This window comes from Polyodon spathula, chromosome 20 (assembly GCF_017654505.1).
Source record: "Polyodon spathula isolate WHYD16114869_AA chromosome 20, ASM1765450v1, whole genome shotgun sequence".
Classification (NCBI taxonomy): Eukaryota; Metazoa; Chordata; class Actinopteri; order Acipenseriformes; family Polyodontidae; genus Polyodon; species Polyodon spathula.
In genome coordinates, this window is record NC_054553.1 from 6,597,709 (window position 1) to 6,625,553 (window position 27,845).

At 42.2% G+C, this 27,845-nt stretch overlaps 1 protein-coding gene across 1 annotated transcript; it reads left to right on the plus strand.

Annotated features, from left to right (window-relative positions):
- Positions 1–3,553: 3,553 nt before the first annotated feature.
- Positions 3,554–27,781, plus strand: LOC121295440 (bromodomain and WD repeat-containing protein 3-like). Its single transcript, XM_041220049.1, has 40 exons — positions 3,554–3,731; positions 3,824–3,882; positions 3,978–4,007; positions 4,197–4,256; positions 5,203–5,353; positions 6,064–6,162; positions 6,518–6,678; positions 7,084–7,305; positions 7,680–7,780; positions 7,933–8,003; positions 8,265–8,365; positions 8,861–8,901; positions 9,148–9,252; positions 9,649–9,802; positions 10,083–10,217; positions 10,549–10,677; positions 11,271–11,496; positions 11,964–12,128; positions 12,341–12,521; positions 12,673–12,766; positions 13,259–13,408; positions 13,505–13,584; positions 13,974–14,154; positions 14,875–14,991; positions 15,594–15,701; positions 15,835–15,959; positions 16,566–16,648; positions 16,854–16,965; positions 17,204–17,265; positions 17,600–17,755; positions 18,394–18,514; positions 19,162–19,287; positions 19,585–19,688; positions 20,003–20,028; positions 20,274–20,396; positions 20,632–20,784; positions 21,292–21,461; positions 21,662–21,759; positions 22,555–22,698; positions 23,126–27,781. Exons 1-40 carry the CDS (start codon positions 3,698–3,700, stop codon positions 23,803–23,805), a joined length of 5,238 nt encoding a protein of 1,745 aa, XP_041075983.1. The 5' UTR covers positions 3,554–3,697; the 3' UTR covers positions 23,806–27,781.
- Positions 27,782–27,845: the final 64 nt, after the last annotated feature.

Sequence of the window (27,845 nt, forward strand, 5' to 3'; positions counted from 1 at the left end):
GGAAAAAATTAAGAGACCACTGCAAAATTATCAGTTTCTCTGGTTTTATTATTTATAGGTATATGTTTGGGTAAAATGAACATTTTTGTTTTATTCTACAAACTACTGACAACATTCCTCCCAAATTCCAAATAAAAATATTGTCATTTAGAGCATTTATTTGCAGAAAATGACAACTGGTCAAAATAACAAAAAAGATGCAGTGTTGTCAGACCTCAAATAATGCAAAGAAAATAAGTTCAGATTCATTTGTAAACAACACAATACTAATGTTTTAACTTAGGAAGAGTTCAGAAATCAATATTTGGTGGAATAACCCTGATTTTCAAGCACAGCTTTCGTGTGTCTTGGCATGCTTTCCACCAGTCTTTCACATTGATGTTGGGTGACTTTATGCCACTCCTGGCGCAAAAATTCAAGCAGCTCGGCTTTGTTTGATGGCTTGTGACCATCCATCTTCCTCTTGATCACATTCCAGAGGTATTCAGTGGTGTTCAGGTCTGAAGATTGGGCTGGCCATGACAGGGTCTTGATATGGTGGTCCTCCATCCACACCTTGATTGATCTGGTTGTGTGGCATGGAGCATTGTCCTGCTGGAAAAAACAATCCTCAGAGTTGGGGAACATTGTCAGAGCAGAAGGAAGCAAGTTTTCTTCCAGGACAACTTTGTACTTGGCTTGATTCATGCCAAAGCTGCCCGATTCCAGCCTTGCTGAAGCATCCCCAGATCATCACCAATCCTCTACATTTCACAGTGGGTGCGAGAGACTGTGGCTTGTAGGCCTCTCCAGGTCTCCGTCTAAAGTCACCCAACATCAATGGGAAAGACTGGTGGAGAGCATGCCAAGACACACGAAAGCTGTGCTTGAAAATCAGGGTTATTCCACCAAATATTGATTTCTGAACTCTTCCTAAGTTAAAACATTAGTATTGTGTTGTTTACAAATGAATCTGAACTTATTTTCTTTGCATTATTCGAGGTCTGACAACACTGCATCTTTTTTGTTATTTTGACCAGTTGTCATTTTCTGCAAATAAATGCTCTAAATGACAATATTTTTATTTGGAATTTGGGAGAAATGTTGTCAGTAGTTTATAGAATAAAACAAAAATGTTCATTTTACCGAAACACATACCTATAAATAGTAAAACCAGAGAAACTGATAATTTTGCAGTGGTCTCTTAATTTTTTCCAGAGCTGTCTATCTATCTATCTATCTATCTATCTATCTATATAGATATCTCAGGGTTAGATAAACTACACATTACAAAACTACACCACTGTTTATTTTCTTTGTCAAACAGAAATGGGTTACCTGAAAGTAAGGCAAGCAAACAACTTGTTTGAGTGTAGTACCAGACAAAGAAAAAACAAGTGGATCCAATTGAATATGTACCTATCTTCTTCAGCACAACCACTGAATATACCAGGGGTCCTACACAAGTTTGCTATGAAAACATTGATACAGCAAGCAGTAACACATGACATGTAAGATTACATTGATTCATATGAAGGGTGCAGAGACATGGAATTATTTCACTAGCTCTAACCACTTTAAAGCTGGTGTATTACACAATAGTATTTACACTGCTGTCATCCAGTGTTTCCTTCTAATGTCAGCATATACAGTATGAGGCTCTGTTTTCATTTACAGTGACCCTGGCAGTCACAACAGTTACATCAGCTCCTTTTGGAACACCCTTACTACTGGTTTAGGAATCTGTTTTAACACAGAACTAAAATAAATAAATCAATTTAAAAAAAGTCTAAGCTCTAAGTGATCAATTATCTTCATAAAAACGAAGATGATTGTCTCCTGCAGAAGAAATACAGTACAGTCATGCCTCAACAGCCCTGAGGGAAGCCTTTCTCAACAAATGACAAGTAGCCACACATATAAATGTCTGGCACTAAACCTAGCAGGCAAAGAAAGAAGGATGGGGTTTTGGTGTGTACAGTGAGTGGGGTGGTTAGTAAAGGGGTAGGAGGGAGATAATTGTGACTGGACCAGCATATCAAATAAAGGCTCCCACACCAGATCACGGGAACCACAGCTGCTTTGTTCCACAACTAATACTGAAGTTTATACCAACACATATACTTTGGTGCTGGTTTAGTCTGTTTACATTCCACAAAGGGTTTCAGCTGCAGTGACTTTTATTTAGGAAAAATATACATTGTCATTAAAATGTTATGGAGAATCCTAAGTTATTTAACACATTTAACTCCCCAGGCTAGCCAGGGAGGCTGGCGAGTGCTTTTAAAGCTGCCAGAATCAGGGGAACCCGTTGACACCCTGCTGCCACTTTGAGGCGGTGTAAGTTGAATATATATATATAATATATTATATATATATATATTATATATATATATGCTGATTACCAGTTGGGTGGTTAGTTTGTCTGGTGACTACTTATATATATGGCGCCGGGCATTTCGTACTGTATCTATATTATATATATATATGTGTGTGTGTGTGTGTGTGTGTGTGTGTGTGTGGGTGTGTTATGTATGCCAAGTGGTGTCTGTGTAATAGTAAATTTTTTTCACATTATATATGTTAGTGGTTTCTAGTAAATATTACAATCACTATATCGTATATATTTGCTTTATTGTATGCATCCGAACCTTCAAACAGCAAGAGCTGTTATTAAGCTTCCAAGCATTTAAATATTATTAATGGTCAATTAGGTCACATCCAAAATGACCAACTTACTGAAAATGCAAGGGGGGGGGCTGCTGCTTAGGAAAGAAAAAAAAAAAAAACATTACAACACTACTCAACATTCTTTCAATACGCAGTACAAGCATTCACGAAAGTCTTGTGCATGAGCGCCCTCTTGCAGACAATAGTCGTATGACGTTTCAAATTACGGTTCCTCGGAAGCCTAAATGTTTAAAAGGCATGTAATAGTCTGTATACAGAATGGAACTATTAAAAGCCCGTGAAGATCTCTAAACAGTCAGTGTGATCTATTTGTAGTTAGACAGGAATGTATAAGCATATGCATATGATCTCTGTGTTGAGATCGCCAAATGTGTGCCTTTTGCAATTATTCAATTCATGCCGCAGGTGTATTTCAAAATAAACTAAAGCTCCCCTTACGTCTCTGTTGTGACACTTCCATCAGAGAGAGAGAGAGAGAGAGAAAAATAAGGAATTACGCATCGAGTGTCACAATTATCATTCTGCCGCATTAAGAAACGGCTGAATTTGAGTTTGTGTTGTGTACAATCTTGAGTTTATAACGTCTCTTGTGATTTCGCCCACATGGAAATAATCCAACTGAAGACTGCAATATATGCTGTATGTTAGGCATTTATAACTCATAAATTAAATTATAAACATAAACTAAAACATATAAATGTCACGTATAAAATATATTCTAGTACACAAAACAGGGCCATCATACAAATAAATTTGCAATTCCTTCACCAAGATGTCTTTCTTATTGTTAATGACATTTTGTCTTTACAAAAATGGTTTCTATCCCCCCCCAGCGGCCGGTAAGGTAATATTGCAAGTTCCCTGTATTGCCTGGTGGGGGCATCGAATAAACACAGCGCGATGCCTGAAAGCCAGAGAGGAAAAAGGCCGAACACCGGGGAAATAATTCAACTGGTAAAATTATATAAACAAATACAAACAACAGTAGGAGTACAAATACAACTAATAGCGGCGCCCGGCTCGCAAGATGGCAGGCATCCACTGTTCACCGATCGAGGCTGGTTAGTGTCTTTAAACAGTTTTATATTTATATTTTTTTTTATGAAAAGGTTTGTGTGTGTATAATTATTTTATGCTCCCCCTTTCTTTACAGAACTGTATTACCTCATTGCAAGATTTTTACAGTCTGGACCTTGCAAAAAATCGGCCCAGGTGAGCTAATAATTATCTATATTTGTTGTATGACATGTTTGGGGTGTTTGTTTTTAGGTAAAACGATTTAATTCCCGTGTCTGTCTTCTCCGCAGGTCTTTGTGGAAGAGCTGGAAGAATACGAGGTAGGCAGCGCTGCTCCGACTCGCCTTGTGCGATCTTTATTCTCTCATCCCATTTCCGCGATATCACTTTTCACGTGAAAAGACTATTTCGTTTTTGTTTGTTTTGGGTTCGGGTTAAACCGGGGAAAAAATACGGTTGTATAGTTGGTGGTTTGCGCTGTTTAACCGTGTGCTTTCCCCCCCCCATAGCTCATACCGAAACGATTAGATTGGGAATCGAGAGAACATAAACGAAGCTTCGATGACTGGGTAAGGATGTTATTCGAAAGTTTGAAACTTCTGCCAGGTGTATTGGACAACTTTTTAATTGGGGAATTGGGCGTTTTATATAAAATTAAGAAATGCAATTGTAATAAGACATTTTTTTAATCATCTAAATTCAGTTTGAAAATAGGGATTTACGGGTGAGTTTAAAAAAAAAAAAAAAAAAAAAAAAAGGTTAGTCATATTTTGTATTGAAATAAACGCCTTATTGTGCATAATAGCAAGGGGGGGTATTCCAATGTACGTAGAAAAGTGGTGGATAAACGTCCGTCTCGAATTCTAGCCAATCAGTAAGAGACTTTCATTTGAACTGCAGTATTGTATAATGAAAGCCACCACCTGATTGGGCGATGCAACGAGACGCCGGAATCAAGTCTGCAGTACGTGCTTAAATATTCATGAGCCGTGGCGAGGTTGGTGAGAAGAGCGAGGACAAATACGCGACTAAACAGACAAAGAAAGTGGGTCAGAATAATGCTGGAGCCCATTTGAGAGAGAATAAGTTATAAAAAACAAAGTTTGGTTATAATACATGTAGTTTTATGAGTTAAACGTTTTAATCTGTTAACCCCTCAAAACACACGGAAAAACAAAAGCTTGATTTTGTATTGTACAATACATTAGCCCAGACCTTGTTAAGATGTCATCGAAAACACCCAAAACAAATGGCCTGTCAGCCCAGTAGAGTGTAAAGCTGTGTCTCAAGCTAATTTGAAATGGTTCAAAAGTACACTATTGTGTCAGTCTTACAATGATCACAGTGTAATATTATGAAGGACACTTGCAGAAAAATAATTAGCCAGCCCTCACACAGCTATCCAAGCATAACATTGATCTGGGTCTGATTAATGGCTTGTTGGGGTTGACTGTACAGGGATGCTGCCACTTTGTTTATATCCAGTAACCTTTATTTTACTCTTGTTTTGTGCAGATGAAAATCAATAAGCACATCCCAGCTGATTACCTGCTCCGAATCTGCCAGCGAATCGGACCCCTCCTGGACAAAGAGCTTCCTCCCAGTGTCCCCGGAGTTCAGACTTTACTGGGGCTCGGGCGACAGTCCTTGCTGCGCACAGCAAAGGGTAATGAATCCACTGCTAGAAGCTTGCCTTAGGAATACTTTTTTAAATTCTGCTGCTGCTATCCTTCCAGCAGCTTTTAAAAAGCACAGCATACCAAATTAAGATGTAACAGTACTTTAATGCTAATGTACAGGGAGGAGGATGGGTGCGAACCGGTGACCCTATGCACCCCAAGTGAGCGTCTTGCCCACAGCTCATTTGCAGTCATGGTTTTAGAACTTTTAACCTTGTCTTATCTCACTGACAGGGGGACAGAATCCGTAGTGGCAGTGCATCACACAACATTGATTCAAGAAGTAAAGCATAATGTCATACCGCCTTGCAAAGCATTGCTTAGTCTTCTTTTGTGTCCGCACCAATTTGACTAATGTTCATGGAAATAGGTGCTGGCATAGATTTAGCATGGGACTAGTTTGAATTCTGTTGGCATGTGAAAACTGCAGTGACTCCCATTGTGAAAGCAGGGAGTGGAGCAGCTAGGCTCCCCCGGAACATAATTTACATCTTTTAGAAAGCAGTTCCCTTTGACGCCCATATTGAAATTAGTTCTTCAGATGTTCCATGTCTTTTATATTCTTCTGCTTCTGCATGGCTGTTTAGTGTTTTGTCCTCCTGAAGTAATACAATACAAAAAGCCAAGTAGACAAATAGTGCAGAGCTGACAGTAGTCCTCCCTAATTTGTCATTAATTCTGTTTGTTTAATTCACAGGTTGTAGCCACCCAGTATGGAGCGGCCCTGCATTTGCAGCTCTACACAGAGGCAGACCTCCAGAACCTCCTCTAATCTATGGAAAACCACCAAATGTTGGTGAGTTGTTGTTACTCACTCCATACCAATGCTTGAAATGCAGGAACAATCTGTTTAGTCTCCTATCTGACAGCTGTATTCCTGTATTGTATTTTATCTGATAACTTTTTGTATTGACATGTTCTGCCAGGAACAACTTGAAACCCAAGACTTGTGGGTTCTGTGATGGCTACATTTATTTCTGCCTATATCTTTAGTGCTGCTAAGTGAATTATGAGTCACTTACCTTGGATACCAATGGATACCTTGCAAGAATAGAAGTCATGATGACCCACTTTTTTGTTATACTGGCCCTCCTAAATAAGAAAATTAAAATGGTCAATTTGGACTGACCGAACCCTTGCTTTACTTCCAGTGACCGTCACAGCGGCCCGGCAGACGACTGGCTTCGCCTGCTTCAACCACATTCTGCCCTCCTCCACCTATCAGCACATGAAGATGCACCGGAGGATTCTGGGACACCTGTCTTCAGTGTACTGTGTGGCCTTCGACCGAACTGGCAAAAGAATCTTTACGGTAAGTTGCAGAATCACCCAAAGCCATACATATTTCTGAGTTGTATAACCTGCTCATACATTTGAGTTGGAAAGGCTGGAGAAAATGCTTGAAAATGCAGTTCATTTAAAATTTGATTATATAAGGTGTTAATAGTTTTGTGTTTTGTGCGTTAGATACCTGGAGATTAATTACCCAACCAGAAACTTGTAAATTAATTGAATTTCACCAGAACTGGGGCACTAGCCCTTCTTAAAAAAACAAATAAATAAATAAAAATCATAATAATAAAAAAGTCAAGTTAATTTGAAAAGATGTTGGTTTTTTTTAAGGTTTTTCATGGACAGTCATCCTGAGGTAAACTGTCTTTTCCAAGAAGCACCCTAATGTACTCTAAAAATAATGTTTGAGTGTGTGTCATTTCAGGGTTCGGACGATTGCCTGGTCAAGATATGGGCTACGGATGACGGGCGGCTCCTCTCGACCCTCCGAGGTCACGCTGCCGAGATTTCGGACATGGCCGTGAACTACGAGAACACGATGATTGCTTCTGCCAGCTGCGACAAAATCATCCGCGTGTGGTGCCTGCGGACGTGCGCGCCTCTGGCAGTGCTGCAGGGCCACACGGCGTCCATCACCTCCATTCAGGTAGGCTGGCTGCCAGCTTCTTACAAACAGGGCACTTTGTGCAGCAGAATATTCTATTTTCTGTATAAAGCAGTTGTATGGTACTCACTTGTGGCTCACAGTCCACAGAAGTACATGGTAACGTGACAGGTCATTGATGGTGCCTGTAGGTGCTATTGCATTAAAACGATGTGTTCCTAGTAAAGGTAATTAGGAAAGCAGTACCTGAAAATAACTACAGTTGATCTTACAATATGCACCAGAGCCATTTTTTCACTACTGCACCCTTATTTTTTTTTTCATTTGGACTGGGAAATGTGGACTCAGTAGGTATTCATTTGTGGGTTATCCTAATACAAATTTCGGTGAACTCTTCAAACTTGTATCTTGTTCAGTTCTCTCCGGCAGCAAAAGGAACAACTCGATACCTCACATCCACTGGGGCTGACGGCACAGTCTGCTTCTGGCAGTGGCAGTCCCACAGCATGAAATTCAAGTAAGTGTTTGAACAGCATGACACTTCAGGACGTCCGAACAACCTGCTTACTGAACAGAACGTTAGTACTTCATTGCGAATGAAGACTAAAAAGTGACGTTTGCTTTGGGCGCGTGTCTCGTTAACGTTTCTGCTGTTTGTTTTTCATGCAGCGAGCGTCCGTTTAAATTCACAGAGAGGTCCAGACCTGGAGTCCAAATCTCCTGTTCTTCCTTCAGTTGCGGTACGTATCCAAGATGACATGTCTGCCTTTCCACTGTCTGTGTGAGAAAGGTGGGGCTGGAGCAACTACACGCTCCATCACAAACACACACACACACACACACACACACACTAAACCATGTATCCTCTTTCCCTTCTCCCACATTTCTGTTTTAAATCAAGACCATAAGAATGTGATTGCTTATTGTCAATGCTCCAGGATATTGCTGAGTCTAAGGTGCTATCGTTCAGATCAATAAACCCCCTTGCTGGCTTCTTCCAGGGGGAATGTTCCTGGCGACGGGCAGCACGGATCATGTGATCAGGGTCTACTACCTGGGTTCAGAGTCTCCTGAGAAAGTGGCTGAGCTTGAGGCACACATGGTAAGGAAGCCCCTTTTGTACGTTTTTCTATCTTTAGTTTAAGTTCATTGTGACCAAAGATTTGTTGCCTTATTGAGGTCATGTCTCTTACTTGGTTTCCAGATGATATAGACCAAACACATTAAGATACTGGCTTCATACTTTATATATACGCAACTGTATTCTGTGATTTCTCTCAAGACCTATCGTTGTAACCCTTCTTGAGGTGATGACTTCATATTTGAAGCATTTAATGCCGCAGGTGAAGAAATGTTGATGTTCCTGGTAGGCCAAAGTCAATAAATGTGTGTTGCGTGAATGGAAACATAGTGTGTACTCTGTCAGTAATATACATTTTGAATGAAGTATAAACACAAATTTTTAGAGCAATACAAATGTAAACTTTATGAAACTAGAAGAAAAAAAAAATAACAATGAAACTATTCTTTACTACGACTAAGTGGCTGCTAATATGTGTGTTTTTAACCCATATATTTAATTTTTTATTGTTTCAAGGACAAAGTTGTGGCTGTGCAGTTTTCTAACAACAGTGACAGGTAAGCATTTTGTATTTCTTCCATAAAAACCGGTGGGGGCAAGTAATGGCCCTCCTTCTCCCACTGCAGCTAATACTGGACCACCCCCCCATGGTAATTTTAATATTTAAAAAAAAAAAAAAAAAAGTATTCCATTTATTTAATTGTTTGCAGTTACTGTAGTGCAAATAAAACTACTTTTCTGGATGAATAGCTTTGTGAGTTTGTGTGCATGCTGTCACTGAATACACCTATTTATATCCCTAGCCTGCGGTTCATCAGTGGTAGTAGAGATGGCACCGCACGCATTTGGCACTATCAGCAGCAGGAGTGGAAGAGCACAGCCCTCGATATGACCGCCAGGCTGCCAGGGTAGGTGCCTGAACCAGGGTTTTTGCTTAGGGTTCATCAGGCATACTGTCACTGCTGTTACAATGGTAGGCAGATGTATCTGGCTACTGCGTTACCATGTAATGAACATTACTTTGTTGAATTCACCCCAAACCTAAGCGGGTAAAGGGTTATGGGATTTTTAGAAAGAAAAACAATATTTCTGACACTTGTCTTTTTGTGTAATGTGGGAAAAGATTATCACAAAATAAACAGGTATGTGTGTATAATATATATATATATCTCTCCTGTGTATGCTTGTGATTATGTAGCCCACTTTCCAAATTGTGTCGGGAGGGATTGAGTTTAATTCTTTTTTTTTTCTAGATGAACACTGTAAACCACTCCCTAATGAGCTGTAAATATTCTTCCTATTAGGAGTAATGTGGTGCCAGGGGAGGACAAGGTAACAAAGCTGAACGTGACAATGGTGACCTGGGACCGAGCTGACAGCACTGTCATCACTGCTGTGAACAACTACCTGCTCAAAGTGTGGAACCCCTCCACCGGGCAGCTACTGCACATTCTCTCGGTACAGAGTCCTCTTCCAAAGCTTTCTGTCTCCCCTCACTTAATTGTTCCCTCCCACTATTCCTCTTCTGCTTGCTTCATTCATTCATTATTTCTCCACAGTCTCTGTATTCTCATTCTCTTGCTCCTGTTCCACAGTGACTGCTCTTGTTCCCATTCCTTGTTCTTGGTCACTGAACTCATGCATTTCCTGAAATGAAACCTGCTCTCCTCCCTCTCCCCTCTCCACCATGCTTGGTTTGCTGCCTGTACCATGTTGACTGCATCTCTGCTCCCCACAGGGGCATGATGACGAGGTATTTGTGTTGGAAGCCCACCCCTTTGACTCCAGGATCATGCTGTCTGCAGGGCATGATGGGAACATTTTTATCTGGGACCTGTCCAAGGGCACGAAGATTCGCAACTACTTCAACATGGTGAGCCCTGTACTAGACTTGTGTGTGTACTTCAGTATCAACCAATCACTGTTAACGATTTGTCAGTTCCAGTGCATCTTATCCTGTGTACAGATGTCATGATGTGCATACCACACACAACAATTCTAAAGTATAAGGAACGGCAAGACTTTCATTGTAGTTTCCGAGATCTGTTTTTGTGTTTTTATGATGTTAACATTGCTTAAAATCCATTTTGCATATAGGAGAAATTGTACACAAACAATCAACAGTAACAAATCGGTAACAAATCAAGTAATAGTATATGAGCACATTGTGCTGTGTTTAGAAGCTGCCTATCTGTCCTCTCCAGATTGAAGGTCAGGGTCATGGCGCTGTGTTCGACTGCAAGTTCTCCTCTGACGGGCAGCACTTTGTTTGCACTGACTCCCACGGTCACCTGCTCATATTTGGGTTTGGCTGCAGCAAACCCTACGAGAAGGTGAGCTATACTTTCTCTAGATCTTTTAATCTGATCTCAAGATCCAAGAGGAGTCCTAAGAGCTCATAATGATCTAAATGTTTCTTTGAGGAGTTTCGGCTAACAAGAATTCTTGGTGCTTTTCACGTCACTCGCATGCTTTCAAAAGAGGCCTGTGAAGGCAGTGCTCACTAAATCTGAGCCTTGGGTATTGGAGTGATCAGTAATCTGCAATCCAATTAGTTGTTTTTTTTAGGGGAAAGTTTCATAGGAAAATAAAGCAACGTAATGTGTAGCAATCTTTTTCCACAGAACCAATTTATATTTTTGATTCCTGCTTTGGTATAACCATGAGTTACTGTTTCAATTCAAATCTCTGGTATTCTCATGATGCTCATGAGAATATCTAGGGATGGGTCCCTGTAGCTCAACTGGTAAAAGCATGTTTGTGTGGCGTGCAGGGTGACTCAGGGAGCGCAGGTTCGCGTCATGGTTGTGCGAAGTGAGCTGTCTTTGCAGGGAATTCCAGAGGGAGCTTCGCATTGTAGATGCTCGATGAGATCTGGTTTCTTTGATGTGTTTTCCAGTAATTTTGTTTGGCTGCCTCCCTGCAGATTCCCGATCAGATGTTTTTCCACACGGATTTCCGGCCCCTGATCCGGGACTCCAATAACTACGTGCTGGACGAGCAGACCCAGCAGGCACCCCACCTGATGCCCCCGCCCTTCCTAGTGGACGTTGATGGAAACCCCCACCCAACTCTCTATCAGCGCCTAGTGCCTGGGAGGGAGAACTGCAACGAAGAGCAGCTCATCCCACAGCTGGGTTACCTGGCCAATGGTACAGTGAAACACACTGGGTAGAGTTCTGCATGCTAGGGATTTCACATAAATTGTGCAGAGCAAGGATGGAAATAAGACTTCAGCTACATAGCAGTTTTTCTAATTTCAGGTTTGAATAGGAGCTTGATTAGCCACAGTTTATAGGTAACAACACGGGTATGTCTTATTAAACTCATAGTAAAACCAGGAATGGAGCAAACTGTTATGCAGTATGATTCTTATTTCCATTCCTGCAGTAAATCAGTCCTTGGGTTCTGTACACTGCTATATTCGTACTTCGTCGAAATAAACTATTTAAAGTGTTGTGCCATTAATTAGTGCACCTTAATTGGCTGTAACACAATTGCAGTAGAGAGGTTATAGTCCACTGGTATCTCAGTAAAACCGGGGTTTGGGTAAGCTGCTGTATGTTCTGTTAGTGCTGAACTGCATCGCCTTAGTGTCTCAATGTCCTTGCTGTCATAGGTGACGGTGAGGTAGTGGAGCAGGTGATTGGCCAGCAGACAGCCGCAGAGCCGGAGGAGAGCCCTCTGGACGAGCTGATTCGACAGCTGCAGCAGGAGCACAGCCAGAGGGAGGAGCCTGCCGAGCAGGACCAGGGAGAGGAGCTCAGAGACAGCCGCCCTGGGGGTAAGGAGCTCCCAATCAACATGAACTGACATCCGTGTAAAACCAATAGACTTGCCAACAAAAATAATTCGTCTTACTGAAAGTATGTGGGCAAAATGCTACTTTAAGTATATTTTTATTGTATTAATGATTTTATTTAGAGCGTTTGAGTAAATTATATGTGTAGCGTAAGATTTGCAGGTTGAAAGTTTAATTTGTTTTGTATCCCACAGACCTGAGAAACCCAGTTTTGATGGGCTCCCCTCCTAATGTGGGTCTAAGGCGCAGCGGGCAGATTGAGGGGGTCCGGCAGATGCACAACAACGCCCCCCGCAGTCAGATGGCAACTGAGCGGGACCTGATGGCTTGGAGTCGCAGGGTAGTGGTGAACGAGATGCATCCGGGGGTCAGCAGGTAGGAATACCAGGGAGGGGGATTGGGAAGGACATGGAAATAAACTAATACACAAGCAGTTGATGCTGAAGTTCGCCATTATAGGATTTGGAATAAAGCGCATAATTTGTTAATCTGAAGGATTGCAGCTAACTAGAACTCTCTGGCCCAGGGTGATGGAGGAGTGTCGGGCAGCAAAGGGAGAGGCTGAGTGCACTCTCTATGCTTTGGAGAGGTGGAAGAAACCATCCCACTCAGTGCAGAGGGTAAGTGCTCACATGTTTACAACTTGCTTGTACTGACAGATTATCTGTAACCATGTAAGTGTATTGGAGTGTATTAAAAATATATATTTTTACATGGTTTAGTAATATTCAGTCACAAGGATCATCAGATAGTAAGGTGGGCATGTCTGGCAGTTTTGAAAAATTTGGGCTTTTGTTGAATAGCTCACTATCTGATCACACTAGCTTTTATCAGTTTCTGTCATCACACGCTAACCCACACAGGATGTTTTACAATGGGGCCCATCTGAGAATGGTATATTGCAGATACAGGACTGGTAGCAGTTGTTTATCTTTATAGATCGTTCATAAATCTATATACCTCCAAGGTAGTTCACAGGTTATCTGTAACCGTTCTGTCTTTTGTGTGATGTAATGTGTTCAAAAGCCATAACCATTAGTTTCACTTGCAGCCTTAAAATATTTATGTAAGATTCAGGGGAAACAAATGCACTTCTTGCTCTCCACCCCTAGAGCGAGCAGCAGGTTGGCAGCCTGCGCTCCCTGAGACGGACACAGCGCAAGCGGCAGCACACTTACCAGACCCGCTCCGCCATAGACCACCCCCCACTGGACAGGGCGCAGAATTCCCAGTCGGATGAGGAATCGCAAAGCTCCCAAGAGGCGAGTAGTCGGTCTGTGTTACTGGCTTGCTGCACTGTGGTAGAAAGTTGTTCCCTGCAACTCTCTCACCTGCCATTGTGCTTTGTGTCTCTGCAGCAGGACGATGAGGTTTTGGATGGTAGTAATGTGTCTTCAGAGGAAGGCGAGCCAGAGTGGCAGAGTGACAGCACCTCCAGGTAAGTCCCTCTCGATGGTAATTCTCTCTCTCTCTGATTTGCTGTGCTAGTGACGCCCTGGGAATCTCGCTACTATTTTAAAACATCTGTATTACCTTTGGTGAACTATCTCAGATTTACCTTTGATTAAAAGCAAATAGATTCTTCAGTGTTTCAGTTTGGCATGCCCATTTATGGAAATCCAGCTCATGCTGGGGGGTTCTCCGTGCTCCACTATTCAATGCTCTGGCCATGGTGGTCCACAAGCAGTAAAAACCTACCATTCTCACAGCCCAACTAGATAAAAAGATACAGGAGAGTATTATCTGTGAAAGTGATAGATCCTGTCATACTGACTGACCCTGGCAGTGTCCGACTCTCCCGTTTACTCTGCTGTGGTGCTCTTTTAGCGACTCCTCCAGCGAGTACTCGGACTGGACGGCAGACGCAGGGATCAACCTGCAGCCCCCGAAGAGGCAGACAAGGCAGGCCGTGGGGAGGGTCTGCAGCAGCTCGGAGGAGGAGGAGGACCACGGGAAGGAGAGGAAGAGACCGGAGAAGCGCAAGAAACCCAAACAGACCAAACGGAAGGTAATGCACAGAACAGAGGGCAGGGGCTGAGAGTGCCAGGTAATTTTCCATTCATACTATCCTAGAGAGGTGAGGAAGCAAATTTGCATCATGCTGTGAATTTGAAGCCCATAGGGGCAGCATTGAGCACTGATGCCTGTGCAACAGTGATATGCTTCCCTCACCTCTTTTGCATTTCTGTGTGTATGTGAAGCTGAGGCAAGTGGCCTATTTTGCATTGTCTTCAGAAGGGCCCAGGTACCCGAGGGTATCTATTGAATGTAAACAGAAGGAGTTTCTTTCTTTGTAATGTGCCCAGTGGTTAACCACATCTCTGTGCCAGTCTACAACTGTGAGCAAACAGGTGCAGAGACTGGGGAGGAAAAAGTAGAACACACTGCAAGGCCTGCATTTGTCTTCGTATTTCACAAAAAAGTAATGCCTGTACCTCATTGGTTGACGCTGTCCAGCACAATGCACTCGGCTCTTTTTATCAGCTCAGAACCTTGAGTTTTCATTTCTTTTTCCAGCACCTGCAAACTGCACATTGAAATACTGGAAGGTTTAGGTTCTGAACCCTTAGCCTAAATACTGGCATCTCAGTGAGGCCTCTGGGGTTTGTTGAGCGTAGTACTGCTTAACCTCTCTGTATCAGCAGGACACCTGCTGCAAAGACATAGGCATAGTTCTAGTAGCAGCGTAATTCCATATATATTCTTGCCCTTTATTTTCCCCATGTAGAAGCCGAATGAGTCGCTGGCAATGGCTGGAGACACAAGCGATGAGTGGCTGCCCCCGCAATGGATCATGGACACCATTCCACGCAGGTCTCCCTTTGTGCCTCAGATGGGAGATGAGGTGAGGCTGGCACACTTGTTGACATGCATGACCTGCATACAGCAATGTTATTGTAACCCCATCTGGATTGCAGCTGAGGTTCACACATGCCACATTTATTTGAGCTTTATCTTGCAAACCTTGTTTTGCATGAGTTGTGGTCCCTCATTGGTTTAGCGAATCTTTGGAACCGCTGTTTTAATGCACATTTGTTATTATACATACTGTAAATGTAGAATGGTTTTGATGTCTGGCTGAGCAGTAGGGTCTATATTGCCCTTGTCTTTCTAATGTGCTTGGCAGGAAAGCTTCCCACATTCAGCAATCGTAGCAAAAAGGCAATCCTATTAAACCTAATTTAATGTAAATAGCATCTTGTATGAAAGTAAGCATACAAAAATGATGCAACGACATACTGTTTAAAACGTCTGCTGTATTGAGTGGAATAAGTTTCCAGCACTTGTTTCAAGTGGATTTATTTCAAACCTTTTCAGAGGTCTGCAGTGTTGAAAACATTAACCTGATAATAACCAAACCAGTGTCTTTTCAGCCTAGCCCTGAAGTTGCGACAGATAGCAGAGCTTCCGTTCTGAAAAGACACTCTCTGTCTTTGTCCTCCCCAGGTGATCTATTTCCGCCAGGGTCATGAATCCTACGTGAGAGCAGTGCGCAGGTCCAAATCCTACAGCATCAACCCCCAGAAACAGCCATGGAACAAAATGGATCTCAGGGTGAGTGACTGGCCATGTAACCCCTCGCGCCCCCTCCGAATTCCATTCATGTAACGAATCAACAGCTACAATAGGACTGTTTTTGAAGGCACTTCTGCTATTTGCTGCTGAGCCGGTTTACATTTATTTGCAGGACCAAGAATCTGTGAAGGTTGTCGGGATCAAATATGAAGTGGGACCGCCTACACTGTGCTGCTTGAAGCTGGCATTTCTTGATCCAGTCTCTGGAAAGATGACGGGGGAGTCCTTCTCTTTAAAGTAGGTGGTTTCTGAATCCCTGCAATTCCCTGATGCGGAGAAGCCAGCAATACAGCATATACACAGGCAGAAGCAAAAAGGGTTAGAGTGGCGGTAGCTAATATAAATATAATAAATCTAACCTACCGTACACTTCCATTCGTTATATTGGTCTCAAATGTGAAGTTTTGAAAACATTTTTGCGTGTTTAAATCCTGATGTCTGATTTAAAAAAAAAAAATAAATAAAATAAAGTAAAAAAGAATAGTAATAATTGCTGAGGTGAACATGTTAGGAAGTGAAACCGTAGCAGAATTCATATAGTATTTGCCAAGGAAACTGAGAACTTGCTTTAACCTGTTGCATTTGATACGTACGGCTGGTTTCACAGACCCTGATTAACACTAATTTTGGACTATCTGATGTTACTGTAGGTAAAGTAGTCCCAAGTTAATGCTAATGGTGGGGGCCTGTGAAACCAGCCAGTAGTGAAAGGAAGTTCACGACAGGTATGGTTAATAGAAAGACTTTGTTAGCTACAGCCATGTTAAAGAATTGCACTCCACTCTGAAACGGATACTTGAAGCGAGTCTTTCCTTTTTTAAATTATTTTTCATCAATTTGCAGGTATCACGACATGCCCGATGTTATTGACTTCTTAGTTCTGCAGCAGTTTTACAATGAGGCAAAGGAACAAAACTGGCAGTGTGGTGAGTGCCCGCCTGTGGGGCTGTGCACGGGGGTGGCTGTACAGCTCTTGTGAGGGCAGTGGGCGGCTCCCTCGGTACAAATTTGGGGTTATTGAAGTAGTTACTGGTATGTGAAGACTTTGCTGGAGTAAAGTAGGATTGAGATCAACTTGCAGTATTGGTCTGCAACAAATCTAATGGGCTGTGCTGTGTGTGCTGTCTTCAGGGACCAAGTTCCGCAGTATTATCGATGATGCCTGGTGGTTCGGGACAGTGGAGAGTCAGCAGCCCTTCCAGCAGGAGTATCCAGACAGCCTGTTCCAGTGTTACACTGTCCAGTAAGAATCAGATACATCCTCATACACTCATTGTTTGGAAATGTCACTGCAATTGTGGCCTCTAGCAGACAGAAGTGCACAAGAATTAGTTTTACTTCACCTTGGCAACAGTAACCTCATCTAGTTGGTGGATCTGGCCGATGTCAATTACTCGTGGGTTATTAAATTCTTCGTTAGCATGCACTGATTCACAGTGAAAAGCTGTTCAATTCTGAGGTTGTACTCCTTGTTCTATTAGGTGGGATAACGGCGAGCGGGAGAAAATGAGTCCCTGGGACATGGATCCCATTCCAGATGAAGGTATGATTGCAATATAGATGGGCTGTGTAATCAATGTTGTATGTGTCTTACCACAGTATAGGTGGAAGTGCCCATACATATGCATGACACGCTTCAGAGGTTTATTGTATCAAAGCCGCTTCAATTGACCATGAGTGATTGAGACTGATGTGCCTAAAAATGCTTTCTCAGTGGGTTTCTTATTCTAGTCCTAAACTGTAGAGCTGCCTCATTACCGTATCACACCTACTCCATGGTGCAGTTCCACTGACTCTGGTAACTGAACTCCAAGTGGAGAGACAACCCTGCCCTTCTGTCTCACACCCACCTAAAGCTTCTCTCTCTTACCCTGCAGTGCCACTGCCAGGTGCAGTGGGGGACGGGGTGCCAGTCACGGAGGAGGAGCTGAAGGCCCTGCTCTACAGCCCTCAGGAGGGGGAGTGGGGGGCTCGCACCCGCGACGAGGAGTGTGAGAGGGTCCTCCGGGGCATCGATGATCTCCTCACCCTCGGTGCGTCCCATCTCTGTGTGTCTGCAGTATGGCTCTGTGCAGGATGTTTGAAATATAGATTGACGATGATCTCTTTTAATTTTACTCTTCAAACACAATTACCAATGAAGCTGTGGGTGCGGATACATCTTCTCAAGTTATTCAAGTCACATCAATTGGCAGTTTTTAAAGGGGAGGTATCTGACTAATACTGTTGCAAACAGTTTGTTTTCCTTCTTTGAAAATGCTGCTGCAAAAACTTTCTTTGGATGCATATCAGCATAGAATTACAGCAGAGAAGAATAGTAACAATGTTTAGGAATGCTTTTTAATGAAGTTTTACTTGAAATAGGAAGACAGGAGTTATTTGCATCACAAAAAAAGTAGATAGACACAATCTTCAGGTTGAAGTCCGAGTTTTGCGGACCAGTATACAAACAATTTAAAAAAGGTATGTTTTTATATATTGCAGGGTATAGCTGGTGAGCAGTGCTCTTTCTATTATAAACCAGGACAGCTGTGTTTGAACAGAATTGGTACCTGAATAAATAAGTTAGTGTACAGTATATATAACATAGTATGCACATATTAACTCTGATCCGATAGACAGATTGTTGGAGTTCCTAATTGTTTCTTGCTGACTGTCTGTCCCTCATTAGACATCGCCAAGGCCTTCTCTTCCCCGGTGGACCTGCGTGATTACCCGCTGTATTGCACGGTGGTAGCCTACCCCACAGACCTCGGCACGATCAGGAAGAGACTGGAGAATCAGTTTTACAGGTACGTTCCATAGCCTTGACAGTGACACAAGCATAAGTGTAAATAACTTCTGTAAGAAAGCAATTAACGAATCGAGCAGCAACAGGGAAGCCCAGTACTTTTATGCAATTAATGAAGGGCTTCCAGGAACAAGGTTTTACTCGTGGATCCGATAGGCAGCAGATTGAAATGCAGACGCCAGTTTCAATCGATTCAGGCCTTGCTTGGGGTACGATAGTCTAAAACCCAGTCCTAACTCGTTATAGTTCGACTTATTCATGGCGTGATCATTTCAGAGCAGATTTAGAAGGGGCCTAATGGCTTGCATGTGGTGGGTTCAACCCTGGTCAGGACAGCTATACCAAATGCTTGTGCTAACCACAAAGACGTGGCTAGTCATACTCTGGGTTAGATATTTGTTTCAGAACCCCCTTTTCAGGAATATTATAGTAAATGACCAGGTGACAGACATGTGATCCATTTCCAATTAACTGTATATTGTAATGCTGCAGTTGCTCTTGCAAACCAGGCACCAGTACAGTACAGTAGATGTTGTGGTCGACCTCACTTGGTGGATGTCCGTTTGGCTGAGAGCTGGCCAGTAGAGTTGTGGAATTCTCCTATGAAGGCAATGGTGCGCTCCCTAACTGTTCTGTTGCGTCCCCCAGGCGGATCTCTGCTCTGATGTGGGAGGTGAGGTACATTGAACACAACAGCAGGACCTTCAATGAGCCCGAGAGCCCCATTGTCGCATCGGCCAAGATTGTCACTGATGTGCTGCTCCGATTCATAGGGTTAGTGTGAGGGGTGGGGGGCTTGGCACGCTATGAAACTGAGGAAAAGCATTTGAGTGTTTTGAAAGTAGTGTTCTCTACGATAGAGTCTACTGAGTCAAATACGGAAAAAGAAAACCAGCACTGTGAAAAACATGTCTGTAAATAAGGTAGAAGTACGTCTTGTAAATTGTGTCTTGGTTCCAACCCAAACGTGAACTGTGCTTCTCGACAGCATTCGTCATATTCAGAATAAATACACAGATTATTACCGTAAGTGATTGTTCACAAAGCCTGTATCTTTTGGACACTGAACAGGGACCAAAGCTGTATGGACATCCTGGATCTGTATAATAAAGTGAAGATGGAGCTGAGCAGTGCAGATGAGTTGGAGGAGGAGGGGGAGGAGGAGGAGGAGGAGGAGGAGGAGGAGGTAAGGAGGATTCTGTGTGTTGTATACAGCACAGCTAGTCACTGGAAACAGAAGCTTGTGAAGTGTTTTAATCAAAATGGAGATCTTTTGCTGCAGGTTTCCCATGTCTATAGTATCCCCTGGTGTATCCCCATGTTTTCTGCACAAAGTAACTTTGCAAACAGAGGTTTTTTTTTCCTAGACTACTCCTTGCAGCATGCTGTTTGGAGTAGAGTTATTTCTTAGGCTTGTTTAGAGGTCTGCAATGTTGAAAGCAGACTTTATTTTATTTTTAGGAGGCTGATGTGGATGTAGACTCTGATTCTCCGGGGACCTCTACTGGACATAAAGTGGGTAGCAGCCATTTATTTTCCCTTTTAACAAGAGCATAGCTTTTTCTTCATTTGGATAAATAATACATACTTAAATAAATATGGCAGTCGGGGTGTGTGATACGATTCACAGTTAGAAATCATTTCAATGTGCACATGGAAGTACAGGACAAAATACACAGAACCATTGCGAGGACCCGGGAGATATAATGGGCGTGTTTTTTTTTTTCCTTGTTTTTCAGTCTGCGACGAAGCACTCAAAGAGGCAGAGCTCCCGGCTTGACGTGGGTGCCTGGAAGGAGCAGTGCCGAGAGCTGCTGAACCGAATGTTTGAGAGGGAGGATTCCGAACCGTTCAGACAGCCCGTCGACCTCTTTGCCTATCCGGTATGAAATCCACCCCGGTTTGATCACGTGTCCACACAATCCTACTGTTCTTAAATAGGAGACCTGACTCACAGTTCCATTGTTTTCAACCTACAACCTCTAACAGGAATAATGAAAGGAAGTCTTTTCTCATAAGGGATGAGAAAAGTGAGTTGCACAAATTAAGTCCTTTTTACAATCTTTGTCTGTATGTGTATGTATATTGTGTTCTGGGTAATGATACCTCTCCCTGCAGGATTACCGGGATATTATCGACACACCGGTGGATCTGAGTGTGGTCTCGGAGACGTTGGCCGCAGGGAACTATGAGAACCCCATGGAGTTTAGCAAAGACGTGAGGCTGATCTTCAGCAACTCCAAGGCCTACACTCCCAACAAGAAATCCAGGGTGAGGCCCTCCCACAGTCACCTGCAACTCCCACAGCAACGCAGTTGTACACAGTCCGGAATAAAACACAATTCCAAATGCTTTTTAAAGTGTTTTTTACGTATAATGTTGTGTGTGTGTGTGTGTGTGTGTGTGTGTGTGTGTGTGTGTGTGTGTGTGTGTGTGTGTGTGTGTATATATATATATATATATATATATATATATATATATATATATATATATATATATAGTAATATAAACAAACCACTGTATTTTGAGTATTGTATGTATAATATACAATTTTAAAATAGAAAAGTAAAATAGAATTGACTAAATTTAACTAATTTAAAAATGTACTTTTTTTAACCACTGTTTAACATAGATTTTCAGCCTACATTGAAACCACAAACCTTTTCTGAAAAATATTGTAACCAACTTTGGAAGGTTTTATAGTTAAAAATGTGCATGCATTTGTTTTGGAGTTAATTCAGAAGTAATGATGTGTCTGTGTGTCTGTCTCCCTCCCAGATCTACAGCATGACTCTCAGTCTGTCTGCCTCCTTTGAGAAGCAGATCCTGCCCATCATCTCAGACTACAAGTCCGCAGTGCAGGGGCTGAGGCGCAGCCGGCAGAGGATGAGCTACTGCAAGAGACTGAAGAGTGGCAGCAGCTCCCCCTCTACCAGCCAAGCCTCCAGGTGATTTCTTACCCAACCCTATTCGCTCATGATAAATCCATTCATACTATTGCAAACTCTGCAAAGCTTTGTAGGGCTGATTTTGTATGCTTGGCTGGAGTTAAACTTGTTCAATAATCAGGCATTGATGGTGGCACCTTTTTGGTTTTTATTCCCATAATTCCTTGAATGTGACGCAGTGTTTTCTTCTCTCCTTCCAGTCCAAAAGGAAAGCACAAGCAAGCCAGGACCCAGCCTAAATCAGCCCCAAATACCTCATTGTCTCTGACCAGGACCAGTTCTACAAGATCATCTCAAGGTGAGAATGGAAAAGTTTTATTCATGCCAGAAAAAAGCATGTCATTCTAAGCTTGTTTACATTCTATTGGCCCTCGCTATACTGCGGATTTGGATATATTGTGGTCCTGGAGTTGGCTCCCCGTTTTTATAGTCTTAACTGTCAATATTAGCTGCAATACATGGGCAAATTCACTTAGATTCTCTGTTCTTCATTTTTATTTCGTACTGCACATCAAACAAAAATACACCAAACAATTAAAAACGTTAATATCGTACCGTTGTCATATACACACACATTGCACAATAACAAAGCAAATTAAATATTTTTTTGCTGAAGTGTTTTTTTATTTTAGCCAACAAAGTGTTCACTTGTGGCAGCAATGCACTAGCATGTGTCACAAGGCAGTGACGTCAGCTCCCTAGCAACAAGCCTCCTGTGTTGAGAATGGATTCTTTCAATGCAGTGGGTTTGTGCATTTGAGAGGAAGACTTACGAAAAATGAGAAAGCGTGTTGTGTAGAGGATTTATATTGGACCCTGACGCCCCTGATAAAATGAGGGAGTGGTTGTACGTATTTGTTAGCCTACTTGTTTTTCTATGAGTCTCTCGCTATATCGCGGCCCTCGATATATTTTTAGCGGATCTATATTGGACCCCGACACCCGCCATGTATAGAGTGGGTGGTGTATTACTTGCCTGGCTGTTTTTTGCCTTATTCTCTGCTGCACAAAATCTTAAAACATCCCAGCCATAAGTACATTGAATGAATAGAAGTAGTATAAGTTTTGTTTCCCCACGATATTTCCCTTTCAGCTTCAGAAACGACGGAGGACCCCAGCCGCTCTGTGATGGGTGAAGACAGCCAGCCTTCCTCAACGAGCTCCATCACTGCCAGCAGAAGTGGAGGAGCCGGGGCCGAGCGGGTGACAAGAAGCCGCGCCACCCCTAGCAAGCGAGGTAGGGGGCGTTGGAGAGCATTTACAGGGCATTAGACTTCCTCCAGGAATTCTGTGTGCTTTTAATGTCCATCTAGTTGTATGCAACTTAATTCACCAGAAGTTGGTCACAGTGTCATGTATTATCCTGTTAGGGATACAGTATTAGGGATTCAGTAGATGTGGTCTGTCTATGTGTACATCTAGAGTTGTGCAGTTATGATGAAACTTGCTGTGAAGCGTTTATGGCACAAGCATCTATGTATTTGGACACTGTCTTGTCTGTTGCCCTTACATTTTGATATATATCTCCTAGAGGACTGCTTAACAAATATCTTTTTAGTTCAAGCTAGACGACTGCTTAACCGATATCTTTTTAGTTAAAGCTTTAAATAGAACATTGCGGTATCTCAATTTTATTTTTCTGTTTGATTTATTTTAAAATTCAGTTCCCCCTCCCAATGGACCATTGACCAATGGGGGAAACCGGTCCCTTTGTGCCTCCACCAAGAGAAAGCTGGCAGTGGACTCTGACACTTCAGACATTGATAAGCCAGAGGGAGCAGAATCCAGCTTGTCCACTTCGTCGTCATCCTCCTCCTCCTCTTCTTCCTCCTCCTCTTCCTCAGGCAGCTCGAGTTCTGGGAGCAGCAGCAGTGAGGGGTCAGAGTCAGACCAGGAATTCGTCGACGGAGGAGATCACGACTACAGCAAGGCCGTCCGCCCCCGCCTCACCCGCAAAACCAAGAAGGCAGCTAGGCCCGTCTCCACAAACCTAAAGAAAAAGAAAAGGGAGGTGGCGCCGGGCAGGCGGGCGAGTCGAAGGAAAAGACCCCGGTTAATGGAGGATGAAGAGGAGCAGGAAGGAGAGGAGGAGGAGGAGGAGGAGGAGGAGGAGCAGGAGCAGGAACTGGAAAAGGTGAGGGGAACCCGCAAGTCAGCTGTCAAAGAGTCCAGGATTAATACCCGCAACCAGGGCAGGAGAACCGTATTGTACAATGACGATTCGGAGGACGACACCTCTGTGCCAGCGGAGGACCCCCTCAACCTGGGCATGTCCCGCTGTGGCAGGGTGCGCAAGATGACTGAGAAGGCTCGGGTTAGCCATCTCATGGGCTGGAATCACTGATCTTTTGAGTTTTTTTTTATTTTGTTTTTTTAAAGAAAGAGACACTTTAAACTATTTAAAGAATTTTTACTGCAGGGATTTTTTTCTAAACGTACTGTTTTTTTACAGGCATGTGTGGGGCGGGGAGGGCATGGGAGTTTTTACTGAAATTGATGGTGGTGCTCTAAATCTCTTTCCAATGATGCACTTCTTCTTTTAAACATGGCACTCCAGCAGCTGAACATGAGCCTAACTCTCTAGGGCCTTAAATGCACTGAACACATTTCTGTCCCCCTTCCTCCCTCTCCAAACATTTCCATAAACTCTCGCTACCAAACCAGCTTCTGTTTTTTGACACAACAGATTTGTGGATACCAAAAAACCTTTAATATTGTCTTGTTTAAAGAGTAAGGGAGGTATCTGGAGCGGTGGAGGTTGGTAAGAATTCTGGCTGATTTGTTTTTCTATAAGGGATTTCTGGATACCCTCCTCCCCATTGTGGGACACAATTATTGGCCAGTTGGCCTTATCTCATAGGGCCTTATTAATGGATCTGCCCCATTTCTAGCCAAGAAATATTTTCATGGGTTTTGAATGATCCATTGCTCCATGTCTTGTTGGTTTCATCCCCAAACCCCTCCTTGCAGGTGCATCTGTTGTAAACTGAGCAGCCCTATGGTAAAGAGGGTGTTGTTCAACTTCATCTGGAATGAAACGGCACTTTTTTATTCCATTGTGTTTTTGGTTTTTTTTGGTATGTTGCTTTGCCGTGGCTTCAACAATAAGTAATGATGATTGCACAATATATCAATTTCAAAACAACTGTAAAACTCAACTGAAGCAAAAGACTGGCTGCCATTGAATTCATGTTGAATGGATTGACTTAATGTATTAACAACCTGACATTTTTTGCCTGTTTTTTGGGGGGTGGATCAGGAGTTTCACAGACAGGTAACAAACCATGATTTGATGTCTGCAAAAGCCTGAATCCTACAGAGTGTATATTTTAAAAAGTGAAGGGATGCGTACATAAAGTTGTATCCTGTTAGAAGACACTGAAATAGCTCAAAACAAGTGATGCCAACTCTAGATCTGTTAAACTTCTACAGGGCTTTCAAACTTTTTATATGTTTTTAAATTATTTCTTTCCAGAAGCATTAACTAAAAAAATGAATGACCAGTTTTATTGTACAAATATGTATGGTATTACAGCTCTTGCCATAATATACACCATCCATGCTGTTTGGAAGGGCAAACCATAAAACAGCAGATAGCTATGCTACCAAACTGTAGCAGGATACTGGAATCCGTGTAGCAGAAGAGAAATCCATGTTCTAGGTACTAAATCTACTTGACACAGCTTAGGAGCAGGATTCTGTGTAGGTCTACCTATACATCTATGATTGAAAAAACAGTTTACTGTATTTTTCAATCTGTCTATATCTGGGAAGATTTGAGAGCTGCCTATACATCTAAACACCTACTAGGATGTATGTGGGCTTTTAATAATTGTGTGTGTGTAGCGAACTGTCTTTTAATGAGTGACTAGATGCAAGGCTGCTTAAAATCAATTTCCAGATGTTTTTGTAGTAGTACACATGCAGAAAATAGTGAACATAAAGGTGCAATATTAATATTTGGACTCCAGGTGGCACCATGTGCTAGATACAGTATGTAGTATGATTGTTCACTATGTTATGTTTTTTTTTATTTAAAAATATATATTACTGGATCACCATTGATTTTGAGCAGATCTGCTTGTAAGAAGGCAGGGGGTAGACCTGTGCCTTTAGCACATCGGACTAACTGTGAAGATGCTTACTCTAGTGAGTTTGTGCCTGGTTTATGTGAAAACTAGTCTGAGTGCTGTGTAGAGGGAGATGTGGAATACTCTAGATCAGGGTGTGCTAGAATAATCTAGACATTTCTTTGCTGGTAGGTTGGTGGTCAGTATGTTTACAGAGTCCTGAACTAGCAGGCTTCTTGCTTATTTTGTTATTTGTGTGTACAAAGCAGTTTTATTTTCTTTTTTTCTTTTTTACAGCATCGTTAATGATGTTGCTTTGATCAGTGTGTCTTTTTCATTTTTAAATTGGTGGTGCTAGGTAATTTATTGATCAGGGAAAGTGCTAATGATTTCCAAACTTTTTTTTTTTTAATTGTCTGTAATGCAAACTGGGTCTAAGACCCTTTTTCGGTCTTCTATCGTTTAGTATTAAGCCTTGTTTTCTTGTCAACAGTATTAACTGCAGTAGGAAATTGCCAAAGGTGTTGTGTGTGTGTTTTTTTTTTTTTTTTTTGTTTACTCAAATAAATTTAAAAGCATTGTAGCACCACAGATTGTAGCATTAGATAATATTTTGCTTTCGGCTGCAAATTGATGGGTAAGAGTTTGCCTCCGTGTGGCTCAACATTTAAACCACTTTCTTGTGGTTGGTTCAAATTAGTGGTGCTATTGTCAGTATTACCCTCATGTAGCTATTCACAAAGGGATACTGTGTGGCTAAACATAGTTTCTATAGAGAACCTTTCCACCAAGGTGGGCTGAGCAATACTGAAGCTTCCTAGTTGGCCAAGAACACCACAGTAAATAACCTATGTGACAAGCAGAGCCACATCTGAGCATTGACACCTGTATAAGCACAGCACAGCACTCGCATACAGCCCTGGAGAGCGAATCATTCAAACAGGGTCTGTGCACACAGATGAGGTGACATCACACCTGACCCAATCCCACAGAGAACCTGTCAGTCGGAGTGTCACGATTACTGACCACTAAAAAAAATAATACAAGGGAGTGTGACATTGTTGGGTACTGTGGGTTTGATTATTGTGTAAAGCAAACTGTCAGGTATGTGCTGGAATATTGCCTGAATCGACCAATGGCTGCGTTAAACTTGCCATTCCTCTCCCCCTTAATTATACATGCAAAGTACATTTCATTTAGAATTACCCTTATGAGCCAATTTGTACATAGTAGTGCATAGGCTACATGAGTTACCTAAATCTACCATTCTTAAGATGACGTTTATAGTACTAAATAAAAACTTGACCTTGGCATGTATAAAAGTGAATGGAGAGTGAATGCATTGGAACTCGTTCTACACCATTCTGTGGTAATAAATAAAGCTCTGGTTTGATGGGGATAATTCCTTGGGACTTTCCGTGTGCATTACAGTTTAAGCAGGTGCCGCTTCAAAGGCTGTGATTGGCTTCTGCCAATTCCTTACATAGCTATGCCTTTGTGTTTCTTTAATGCAGTTAGCACATGAACTGGCATGTTTCTATCATCCTGCGGTATTGTTCAATCTGGGATTTTACGCTTTGCCAGCACTCGCCACAGATTCAGAGTTAAAACTGACACCATTTGCTTGTGTGCCAAGATCATTTGCGCAGATGGAATGCATGCTGCTAGTTTCCACTTGTATAGGGCAGCATGGCGGTATACTGCTGATCGAAAAATGGCCTTTCAGAAAATGAAAGGATTGTTTGGTATTTCAGTCCACAGAAGCTTTAGATCATACAATGAAATGGAAGTGTATAGAGAATAGGCTTGATCACTGATGTCCAGAGGTGACAAGGTAAGGTGTGTTATGATTTTTTTTTGTCTTCAGCTCCCTGTCAATGTCCAGGTTTACAGAAGTGTAGGTTTTCCCTCTAGGTTTATTCAACCAGGCTTATTTATGTGTGAATGACGGGACATCAATGCACCAAATCCTTCTCCTTGATCATCTCAGGACCCTTTCATATAACAGTTCAGGGAATCTTTGAATTGCCGACGGCAGACCAAATGTAATATTTATATGCAATGAGATGCCTGTGGCTTTTAGTTTCGTTTTTTTTTACTGTACAAATAAAGGAAATGATGTACATTTTTGTAATGTTTTCATTTTGATAGAGGATCTGATTCTAAAATGTGTGTATTATGTACTTTGTAGTTGGTTTTCATTTTCACTGGTAGACCTAATAAAATTGTGAACCCATCTTTTACAAGGTCTGCATCTTTTTTTATTGTCTCAGATTATTTCTGTTTGCGTTCCAAGCCCTCATTTAGTTCAAGA

Excerpts from the sequence above, each read along its gene's own strand:
- LOC121295440 (XM_041220049.1), top strand. The coding sequence starts at position 3,698 with ATGGCAGGCATCCACTGTTCACCGATCGAGGCTG. Across the intron at positions 16,649-16,853 it reads GGAACAAAACTGGCAGTGTG|GGACCAAGTTCCGCAGTATT; the intron begins GTGAGTGCCCGC and ends TGCTGTCTTCAG. Across the intron at positions 21,760-22,554 it reads TTCTACAAGATCATCTCAAG|CTTCAGAAACGACGGAGGAC; the intron begins GTGAGAATGGAA and ends TTTCCCTTTCAG.